Source organism: Diabrotica undecimpunctata, chromosome 10, assembly GCF_040954645.1.
Source record: "Diabrotica undecimpunctata isolate CICGRU chromosome 10, icDiaUnde3, whole genome shotgun sequence".
Taxonomy (NCBI): Eukaryota; Metazoa; Arthropoda; class Insecta; order Coleoptera; family Chrysomelidae; genus Diabrotica; species Diabrotica undecimpunctata.
This window is the reverse complement of record NC_092812.1, coordinates 75028441-75040934: the sequence shown is the minus strand read 5'-3', so window position 1 is coordinate 75040934 and position 12494 is coordinate 75028441. Positions and strand designations below refer to the sequence as shown.

General features: G+C 35.0%; 1 protein-coding gene across 1 annotated transcript in view; it reads left to right on the top strand.

Moving 5' to 3' along the window:
* The window catches only part of orb2 (cytoplasmic polyadenylation element-binding protein orb2), a 316079-nt gene that overhangs the window by 282108 nt on the left and 21477 nt on the right, over nt 1–12494 (top strand). The window contains exon 6 of the mRNA XM_072546756.1: nt 1797–2089. Within this exon, the coding sequence (XP_072402857.1) occupies nt 1797–2089 (293 nt within the window). The remainder of the gene's footprint in view (nt 1–1796; nt 2090–12494) is intronic.

Below are 12494 nucleotides of genomic sequence, written 5' to 3'. Positions count from 1 at the left end.
CGGCTTTACCGTCTGATAAAATAAAGACTTTTGCCCTACGAGTGTCTCGTAGAGCATAATATAGGTAAGACGTTCCCAAGAGATTTATATAACCCGAAATTAGGCCCACTAACTCCCACTCGTGCCCTTTTATCTATCTTAGATCCATCCATATACTATATGAGTGAACATTCTTTAAATTTTGTTTCAACTTCTACACCCATTTGGTGATTTTTTATGACCACTTCAAAGGGTGGTTCGAAGTAACATTTGACTGGTATGGCATATCTCGGCCTGTCCTTAAAAACCAATGGAATTTCTTCCAAGATTTTTAGGTGACCAACTCCAGGTTTCATTATTTTTGTCTGTCGCAGTTTTAAGGCGGTAGTTACTGCCACAAGTATTTCTAAATATCTTGTGGTACGTCCAGCTTGTCACCAAGCCTTTGGATAAAATTTTTTCAATATGACTATTCCAGGTGAGTTTTTTATCTATGGTTACTCCCAGATATTTTACTTCATTGGAATAATATAATGTGATGACATTCATAACTGGAGCCTGTAAATTGTATTTACGTCTCCTTGTGAAAGGTATCACAGTCGGTTTGCTGACTAGATATGAGACTAGATATAGCCTGGTCATGCTTGCCTTGGGTTGTAAAACCAAAATCATGCAACTTAGTGAAGAGCTGATCCAGATACCACAGCAAGTCGATAGTACTCACATTTGAGGGCCCACTTTACTGCTGTCACTTTCACAGATTCTCCCCCAGTACTAGCAGTGATGATTCTGAGTCGTCTCTCTACGTGTTCCCTTACTATATTTAGAACAGTGCCTCTTCTGAGCCATTTTTTTTATTTTATCTCCGCGTCCATTTTATTTCCAAGAATTGGGACGAAATGTTGTCAGACATAACAGTGATCCCATCCTGTGCCAACGATATGTGAGGCATCGCTTAGGCAACACTTTTCCCCCTGTAAAATGGATCTTCTCGGTACGATGGTGTTACATCTCGAAATTAGGAAGGCAGGCCTATTTGGGGCAGACACAGAGTCCGTAACCGGGACCGTTTCTCTACTCGTTCCCTTAATATATTCAGAACAGTCACTCGTCTGAGCCATCTATTTTTATTTTAATTTCCAAGAATTGAGACGAAATTCTATCAGTTATGACAGTTCTCTCATCCTGTGCCAAAGCTATAATCCTCTAAAGTTCGCCAGCAGTATGAGGCATGGCTTAGACAACACTTTCCCCCCTGTAAAATTCATCTCCTAGCGACACAATGGTGTTACATCTCGGGATTGAGAAGGCTGTAGTCTCAGCACAATTTTCATGGTATGAGAATTGTTGAACGACTGTATCAAATATCTCATTTGTTGAACGACTGTCTGATAATTTTTCGATTAGACATGGTGTAGGTGTGTATGTGGATTTTGTGTTTGTGTGTGTGTATCTGTGAGTCAGTGTATTATATCCAATTGTTAATGACTTCGCTGTAGCTCAGGGGATGAGAAATTCCCCACTTAGTCTGTACCGCGTGAAGTGCTACTCAGTTTAGCACTTCCTCCCGCCACATAGTTTCCGACCAACACCGATATAGCCTTTATATAGCTAAAGAATTTTTTTGTAGTTGAGGAATATCATTGATTAAGGTGGACATATTTTCAGTGTATATTTAGACTACGGTCAATAAGATAATTAATTATTTCTGCTATATAATTATAGGTTTGATTTTCCCATTCAGTCGTTATTTCCTGCTTAATTATATGTTATTTATTACTTACATATCTGATTGAATACTGACATTTTATTTTCAGTTGAATTAGCAATGATAATGGATAGACTATATGGTGGCGTATGTTACGCTGGAATAGACACTGATCCCGAGTTGAAATATCCCAAAGGCGCTGGACGAGTGGCTTTTAGTAATCAACAAAGTTATATAGCAGCAATCAGTGCTCGTTTTGTACAACTGCAACATGGCGATATCGACAAGAGAGTAGAAGTAAAACCGTACGTTCTTGATGACCAAATGTGTGATGAATGCCAAGGACAACGATGTGGTGGAAAATTTGCGCCTTTCTTCTGTGCAAACGTTACCTGTTTACAGGTGAGTACAATGCATTTGATTTTTACACACACATACACGGAACCAAATAATAAACTATTGCTTTCTGGTGTCATAACACTAAGTATCTGCTCTTTCCCTTACACAAATTTTATCATCATCATCATCAGTGGCGTTACAGCTCTTTATGAGCCAAAGCCTTCTTCAGAACAATCCTCCATTCGCCCCTGTCTCTGGCAACTCTTCTCCATGCTCTAATTCCAATAGACTTTAAATCATTTTCTAGGTTGTCTTGGTACCTAAGTCTCGGTCTTCCTCTTCTTCGTTGTCCGATCGGCCCTCTTCGGTCAAAAACTTTTCTGACTATGGCATCTTCCTCTCGTCTGATTACATGACCTATCCATCTGAGGCGTGCTACCTTAATGAATTTTACAACGTCAGGTTTTCCAAATCTTCTATACAACTCAAAATTGTAACACCTGCGCCACAAACCTTGTTCTTTTATGCCTCCATATATTCGTCTTAGTATTTTTCGCTCAAAACGTTTGAGCAATTCTTGGTCATTCTGTGTTAGTGTCCAAGTTTCTGAACCATATGTTAGCACTGGTCTTATTAGTGTTTTGTATACAGTCAGTTTAATTTTTCTAGGCATTTTTGAGGCCATCTGTCTTCTTAAGCCATAATAACACTTATTGGCGAGCACTATTCTTCTTTTGATTTCTTCACTGACGTTGTTATCTTTGGTTAGCAGCGACCCTAAGTATATGAAGGTGTCAACACCTTCCAGTTCTAGGTCATCAATTATTATTCGTTTACACAAATTTTACTAGCGATAAAATACAAAAACTAAACATCGATTTTTCTTTATATGCTTATCAGTTTATATTTTAACTATTGATCTTGGAATTGTGGCTTTATTAGTTAGAGTAAGGGATAATGCAGTTGTAGTCATTAAGAATCTCGCCTTTTAACAGCAATGTAAATCAAAAAGGATCTGAAATTTTAAAATCTGAAGTTCTTCATGCAATAAAATCAGTCAAAACCAAAAAAGCAACTGGACCAGAAAACATCCCAGCTGAACTCTTAAAAATGAAGATAAATTCATTAATTTATTAGACAATGTTTATCTAACGTACTGTTGGTAATTTTTTACAAGTTTGCTTGATTCTTTGCAACCTTATATTGTTAAAAACAAGGGAATTATTTTAAATAATTCTCTAACTAGTAAAAATTGTAGGAAGATATCTGGAAAACTCCAAGAGCGACATTGCGACATCTTAACTGTTTCTATTCTAGAAAAGTTAGCTGACGTTTGAGAAAGCTTCTTCTTTCGGTGGCATATTAGGTCCCCATAACGTTGGCAATTGCATTGGCGAGTTGTGAACGGTCTTCAGCTAATCAGAATATTTGTTTGTCATTGCGTATTCCCGTTCAATCGCGAATGTTATTGAGCCATGACATCTGCTTCCTTTCTATTCCTCTGCAGCCCTCGATTTTACCTTTCATGATAAGTTAAAGGTATGTACCGGTCTCCTCTAAGAACATACTAACAAAGATGATGCCATAAACAATGCAAAAGGATATAAAATCAAAAATAGGCGAGTAATAGCACGGATTCGGTTCGAAGAAGTCAACTTCAGAATAAACTCGACAATTACAGCAGAATAAGAGAAAAACTAATCAAATGTGAACCTAAATAGTTCAGTAAAACTCATAAGACTCACTAAGATGGCAAAATACTAATAAAGATGATGCGAATTGTGGAAGGATCACAAGAATAAGAATACATGGCGTCAGATAAGGACCCTGGCAATAAATCTTGTTAACACCCCTATAGGAGATACATAGAGATAGAGCAAGTGAAGTTAAAGGAACCATTATCGGATCCTCAAACCAAATTATATGTACAAGACATTAGTTTCGGAGTGAAACGAAGGGGGAAGACAGCATAACACACAGGTTAAAAAAGAGCATGCTTCGAAGAACAGCTGAAAGATATCGAACACCTGAATAGAGAAATGGAATATAAACGATTTTATACAAAATTACACTTCAAAAAAAAATAAAATTTTGGAAGAAAAGTCTCAACAGATTGAAATGGGTGGGACATATCATAAAGATGAAAGACGAAGACCCGTTTCGAAAATCGATATTTGAAAGTTTGAAAAACTTGTGGGGCAGAGAATACGGGAGAAGTCCAAAAAGCGCTTTCTGAACGATGTGCTGATAATGCTGAAAATAGACGAAGTAGCAAAGAAAAAATGTTTGGGCAAATAAGTACACCGTCTTATGTAAGTTTTGATATGATTGAGGAGAAGATGCGGCGAGGTTCATTTCCGAACAGTAAACATAGAAATCATGTCAAACCAATACAGACCGAACAAAACTTGGTGAATGTTTTAGCATACATAACGATTAATAATAATCCACATGTGCCCATAAGGTCCGTTGCTGCAGAAACTGGAGTGTCTTTAACTATAGTTTAAAAGGATTAAAAAAAAACACCATTACCATCCATTTAAACTGTGTTTGGTTCATGAATTGCGACCCACCGATTTGTATCGATGACTAACATTCATCGCCATAATGCAAGTGATAATGCAAGACACTGAAGCTCGTTTCCATAATAATAGGATTATTGTAAATCACCATAACTCCCATTATTGGTCAGTGAAAAAATCCGCACTGGGTAAGGGAAACTCGCTATCAAACTAGATGGGGAATTAATGTTGGTGTAAAGTAATGTGTGGGTTATTTAATCAGTGTTTAATAGGTCCATATTTTTTTAGAATAGAATAGAAAAGAATATTTATGTCATAGAAGAATATGAATGGTTAGAGATATCTCAATGTTCCTTTACGCGAAAGAGGAGTTATGGTATGACAACAATAAGGCTCACCCCCACATAACAGCGGTATTGTAATTAATTACTTTAATCCCACATTTCTAAACAGATGAATTGGTACTAACGGACTCGTCCGATGGCCTCCAAGATCGCCTGTGCTGTTACCCTTAGATTTTTTTTGTATGGGGCTATTTAAAAGGAATCGTTTATAACGAAAAACCTACAGATGTACACAATTTAAAAACTAAAATTTGACGAGCATATACCCTGATTACGCCAGAGATGATACATGCGGCGTATACACGTGAACTGCTTAGACGGTTTGACACTTGTGTTGAAGCAGAAGGAGGTCATTTTGAACACCTTCTATAAAATTATTTCACATTTTGAATATAATTGATTATTGTTGAAAATAATCCTGATCCATTTAAGGTACTAGTACAAATTAGTAAGCTAAAAAAAATGCATATTTTCAAAAAATAAAATTCTCAGATTCTTTATTAGATACGAACATGAAATATTAGAATCAAACATGATTTTTAAATAATATTTTATATTTGAATTAAGAAAAAAATTATTTCCCATAAACTAAAAGGAGGGCGCTAGAGGGTTTTCTAGAGGGCTGAAATCTGAAACTAAAAATTCCAACGGGATTACTTAGAGAAAGCGCTATTAAAAGAGAATTAACCACATTTTAGAACAAAAACTCGAAAAGATAATTTTGATATGCAAGAATTAGTAAAAAAATCGAATTTTTTCTTAAAAAGGCTGCCTTTTTTTTATTGTAATAATGTTCGATTAAAAGTGGTTGATTGTCTGACAAGGGCGCTTTTTTTTAAGTTAATCCGTTGTAATTTTTGTTTAAGATGTACCAATCCTGAGAACTCGTGTGCGCCGTCGGACACCTTTTTTTGAGATGTTAATTTAGGCGCCCTCTAGATAATGGGCTACTCATGAGAACTAAAAACAAAAAAATGTTTTTGTTTAACTCAAATATAAAATATAATATTTAAAAAAAATTCATGTTCGTATCTCGTAAAGGAGATGAGAATTTTTTTTGAATATATGCTTTTTTTAGCATTCTAATCTGTACTAGTACCTTAATTTTTTTCTATTGTAATGACGTCACAGCGCCCTTGATGATGTCACAGATCTCATGTATACATCAATTGATAGTATCTGTAAACGAATAACTACTACTGTTATTTTTGATGTTTTATAAAATATGATTAGCATGATGAATTTATAATTGTCGAAAACCCTATATCGATATGCTGCAGTTACCCTAACATTCGGTTATTTGCGTGCGGCCCCGCTAGCGAAAGTGTGGAAAGATCATTCACCTGAGCTGCCTGCCCTCCTGCACAAAGTTATCAGAATGTATTCCATCGATTTTTTACGAACTCATACCAACTTAGACCATCATTTTTTATTAATTTCTGTAGAAACTTTTTTATTTTCCTAGCAGAGTGCTAATTGAAAATGTTTTCACGGAGTACGTAATAACAAGAGAGAAATTGCTCCACATATTAATAATTTATCAGTTTAAATTGGTTTCTGTGTGCAATCTCTAGTGTGGTGTTAAATATACAGGGTGCAATTCGATCAGGTGTATTGGGTATCCTGTTTTTCCGTACTTTTAAATGGTTAGTGTCTATCGGCCCAGTCGAAGGCCTTTTCAAAATCTATAAATACAATATGCGTTTCTATGTTAATTCTCTTCTTTTTTAAATAGTTTTTTTTATAATTAAAACATTGTCAATAGTATATCAGCCTTTATGTGCTTCTTTAATATAATTTAATCTATTATAAATAATTTTGGAGTATATTTTATGTGCATGATATTAGATGGTTTATGCAAACTTCTTTATAAATTCTTTCTACTTTTCTCTTAGTGTTCCCGCGTTGTGTCTATTTAATTTTAATGTTCTCTTAATTATATCAGTGGCCTGGCATTTCATAGATATCGGTTTTTGATATTCTACTGTATTTTCTTCTTGATCCTTTCATTTCTCGTGGAGTAAAGGACACTTTTGTGTTTCTATAACAGCAGTTCAAAGGATACTGACAGGTTTGCTACTTCTGTGTAATGTATGGGTGGGATATTGTGCTGTCTCTTTTTCCTATCTATTTTTAGCCCCTATAATAGTTACCATCTTTTTTTTGTCTCTATTTCCGTACTCTTCTGCTCCATATAGGAACCACTAGGTCGATCTTTCTGATTGCATTTTGACAGAACATATTGAATATAATTCAAAAACATTTGTTTATAATAATTGTTTAAATTTTTTTACTGTGTACTTTATGTCTTTCTAGTTTCTTATCGGTATAAGAGAACAGTTTTGACGATTTGTCGAAATGTCTTTAGTTTTGTTTTAACTGCCACCCATATCTTGTTTAGTCCGTTAAATTTTATTGCGGTTAGTATACCTTGTCCAGTTCCTTCCCTGCTATCAACTAAACTTCCACTATGTTTCATCTTATTTTTATTTTGATATATAATCCCGTTCTCTTCTGCAGCTGTAGCCAATTTGTTGGTTTTTTCATTTAATTTGTTTCATAATATGGATAAGATGATGTATCGTCTTCAAACTCTAAAACTTTAGCAATGTAAAAGTGCTCCAGTTTATTCCCGTATGCCCAATATTTTATTATATACTTTTCAATAACAGATTGATACCATTAGTAGATTATTATCTTTTATGATAGTTTATTTCTCAGTTTACAGAAAATAAAATTTATTTGACCTCTGTGATTTAGACTAAACTTTGCGATAAAACTTTTCAAATCGATTTTAGAAATGTTGAAAAGATTAAGTTGAGAAAAATATACAAACACTAAGAAACCCTTTAAGAGACGAAGTTAGTTTTATAAATGCAATCGGGACTAGACAAGCACTGTTTACTCTACTCTTTCTGTTGCAAAAATGTCGGAATCAGAAATGTTTCTACGTGCTTTGTACATTTTGAAAAAGCATTTTATAATGAATGGAGAAGTTAAAAGTGTAAGAATTTATCTGCATCAGTCTTCGGAAGCTCCAAGAGTAATTTTGCATAGCTAGCAGAGGTTGTAATAAACTTTTTGCTTGTCTTAAGCATGGAACGTTTTTCTAGTAGGCGGCTACACTAATTTCTTTTTCAATTTTCGGACTTCCTCGACTATACGAGTGTTTGGTAAAGTGCAAAATGGTTCTGGAGCCATAAAATGAGTATTAGCTCCTTCTTTAGCAAAACTATCAGCAATCCCATTTCTAATAATTCCTTTATACCGTGACAATACAGCAAAGTTAATTTGATATGCCCTGGCAGTTGCTTAAGGGACTGTCTGCAGTCCCAAGCTGTTTTTTTATTATATTAAACACCTACTGTGTTTATACCATTGGAATCTGGTCAACGCTGACCAATTATCAATTTTTATCTGTCTTAATTTACTAAAGGATGCATTCTAAGAGCTTACCCTATGGCGTCCTCTTATTTTATCTAACAGCTATGCACTAATACCTAACATGCAAATTCACAACACAGCACTACGCTCTGCTTTTACACTAATTCAAATGGTTTTGTTCGTTTGAGTCTTCTTTCTAACCCAGTATTATCGAGGAGCTGGATGGCCTCGATGTTTACGTGTTTATGGAGCCGTTGTTCGTGACTACCTGCCATCTTCTTGATAATTTTATTTACATCTTCCATCTCAAGGTCCTTGTGGAGGTCGACATTTCTGATGTACCAAGGAGCATCAACGATGTTCCTTAGTACTTTATTCTGAAATCTCTGGATGATCTGGATATTACTTTTATTAGCACAGCCCCAGAGTTGGCAACCATACATCCATACTGGTCTCAGTATTTGCTTGTATATCAGTTGTTTATTATGTGTGGACAAAACTGAATTTCTTCCCTCAGCCAATACATTTTCTTGTAACGGATACCTAGTTCCTCCCTTTTCTTTTTGATATGGGCTTTCCAGCGAAGCTTTGCATCAAGTGTGATACCCAAGTATTTTGCAGTAGATGCGTGCGGTATTTGGGCATAATTTATTCTAACTGGAATGTTTTTGGATTTTTTTGTTTGTAAAATTAACGTGAATTGATTTAGACTCGCTTAGTTTGATTTTCTATTTTTTTGTCCACTTATGGATTTTATCTATTGACAACTGTAATTTTTCTGCTGCTTCTTCACTGGTATCACCTACTGCTAGAATGGCAGTATCATCTGCAAAGGTGGCTATAGCATCATTTTCTAGTTCAGATATGTCGCATGTGTATAACAGGTAGAAGACCGGACCTAATACACTTCCTTGAGGGACTCCTGCTTTAATTTCTTTTAAATCTGTGTAAACGTCTTCTTGTTTGATTCTGAAGTATCTATCAGATATGTATGACTGTAGAATTTCTGAGTATTGTCTAGGCATAAAGGATTTCAGTTTATACAGTAAACCTTCATGCCATACTTTATCGAATGCCTTAGCTACGTCTAAAAATATTGTAGAGCAGACTTTCTTTTCCTCTAACGATTTCTCAATTATGTTAGTAGTTCTATGTACTTGATCAATAGTAGAGTGTTTATTTCTGAAGCCAAATTGGTGGTTTGGAATCAATTTTTTTTTCTTCTATTATCGGTTTCATTCTTTTTAGCAAGAGTTTCTTGAACAGCTTTGACATCACTGGTAACAGTGATATTGGTCTGTAAGAAGAGACTTCTGTTGGTGATTTCCCTGGATTTGGTATCATCATTACCTCAGCTATTTTCCATAAATTTGCGATATATCTTAATCTAAAAGCAGCATTAATTAGGTTGGTCAATATTACTATGGCTTTGCGAGGCAGGTTTTTTAGTAATTCTCTTCAGATTTATGTTTTCTTTTATTTCATCAGCTACTTCTTTTAGGATGTTGGTCTGATTGTCTCTTCTATCTGATTAGACTCTACCCATATTTGATCATTAATTTGGTCTTCATGTGGTTTGAATGTATTTTCTAAATATGTGGCAAATCTATCTGCCTTTTGCTTATTGCTCTTGGCCCAACTACCATCTTCCAGTTTAATGGGTTACTGGTCTTTTTAGCCTTTTCGTTGCTTTCCATAGGGAGTATTCAGTGCTGCTATCATCCGTCAATTCTCTCAGATAAGAACTAATTGATTCATTTTTTATATTTTGAATCTCTCTTTTAAACTTTTGAGTTGCATTGTTCAGATACGTTTTATCTTTAGGAGCTTTGGTTGGTTGCCTCCTTCTTAGTTTTCTCTTCTCTTTAATTAACTTTTTAATTTCCTTCGGATAGTTGTTTCCTTTTACTTTTGATACTTGAATCGGAGTGTTTTCCCATGCTGATTTTTGTATATTTCGAACAAACAACTCTACTTCCTCATCTAGTTGTTCAGATGTTTTTAATTGTACAGATAATTCAATTTTTTCTTCAAGGGTTGATTTAAAACTTTCCCAGTCTGTTAATTTGTTGGTTAATATTGGATTACACTCCTTTCTAATAATCGTGTCACTCAATGTGAGCATTATGGGTGAATGGTCTGAGTTCATATCCCAGCAATCATCAATATATACATAATTGGCTAAAATATTTTTAATAATGAAAAAATCAATTAAGTTCGGTATCTTGTTCCGATCACTTGACCCATGCGTCGGTCTACCCGTTGATATTGGTTCACATTTCTGTTCTTTCATGGCTACCAGCAACTCGTTCCCTTTTGGTGTTGTCAATCTTGATCCCCATTGAGTGTGCTTTGCATTAAAGGCACCTCCAATGATATATCTTTTTCCCATACTCTTCAGATATTCTTCATACTGTTCTTTTTTAATGGAATGCTTAGGGGGGCTATAAATTGAACTTATAGTAATTTCGCAATTAGTTTTGAGCTTGACACATACTGTGGTTGCTTGTATGTGTTCAGTTTCATATTTTAGCTCCTCATAATGCTGAATGTTATTTTTTATTATTATTGCGCTTCCTCCTTTTGCTGCATTGTCAGGATGTATAGTGTGGTATGTCTTGTATCCTGTAAATTTTATGAAAGATTATTTAGTGAAATGTGTTTCGGATATGAGACACTAGTCAACTTCTTCTATGTCTAGGACTGCTTGTAGCTCATTTTGATGTGGTAGCAGTCCATTAGCATTCCATTCCATTATCCGAAATTGCTTAGCCATTTCTAATTTTCGGTATAGCACCTTTAGCGCTATGTTCCAATCTGGTCACTCTTACTTCTATTTGAGTTATTGTGCCCTCTATCTTAATGAGCTTTTCTAATATCATTTTTAATGTATTATCGGTTTCTACTTCTTGATGCGACTGTTTTGTATTGTTTACTACATCACTATACTTTTTATTTGCAGTGACAGCTTCTATTTTTGGTTTTTCCTTCACATTACCCCTTTGTGGGGGTTTTGGAGCACTTTCTTTACTTCTGATTTTTCAGCTTTTGTATTTTTTTGGCTACATAACTCCGCGGTAATTTGCAGAATGACTTTCGCCACAATTGATGCATTTTGGTTTGTCTTCTGGTGCTTTCTTACAATCTTTTGTTAGGTGCTTACCGATGCATTTAACACATCTTGGTTCCTTGTTACAATATTTCCATGTATGACCATAGGCCTGGCATCTTTTGCACTGCGGTATCAGTCTTGAACTCTGTAATGGCTGGATCTCAACTCTCATGCTTAGTATATCCGTTATTCCAAAAACTTCGTTTATATCTTCATCCTGTCTGAACGCCAGGACGAACATATCTAAAGGATTTTTAGTTCCCATTTCAATTTCTTGTCAGCTTGAATAGCTCTGTATCCTCTTCTTTGTAGATTTCTTACTATATCCTGTGGCTGAAAGGTATGATGTAATTTTTTAACAATTACTCTGATTGGTCTTTCTTGTTTGTTTTCATATGTGTCATAAGAAAAATTACTCGTATTTAAACACTTTATTAGTTCCCTGTATTGATCGCTGTCGGGTGTATTAATCTTTATCACTTCACTATTTATGACTCTCATAGTGAAGTTAATACCAACATCGACTAGAGTTTTACTTAAGTCGGCAGCATTTTTGAAACCTTCTACTACGACTGGTAAAGGCAGTTTTTGGCTTTTTAATTTGTTTTTCGGTGGTTGTTTGCTCTGGGGAGGGAGGGGATAATGAAGTATCCATTTTACGCTTTTTGGTATTCCTTTTCTCTTTTCTTATCCACTTCGTTTCATTTGATAACTTCTCTTCATGAGTCCAGTATTCAGTTTTGTCTGATTTTTTGTCGTCTTTTGTTCTGTCAGCATTTACTGTTGACCCTGTATATTGTTGGGTATTTTCAAGCTGTGCTAATCTTTTTTCCATTGCGATAATTATTCCATTTAGTCGCTGATTATCTATATTAAGCTTTTTAACATTGTTTTCTAATTGGAACCAAGCATTGTATAGTGCTTGTTCATTTTGCGAACGTTGTGCGTTCTCTGCAAATAACGCGTTATTTTGCTGGACTAATATCGCCTCAGTTTCTGTCTGAATAGAATACATTTTTATTATTAATAAAAATAAAAGCAAAAACTTACTGATTGTCTTTTACTAATTGGTTTCGCGATAACATAACGACCGATAACTAGATCGT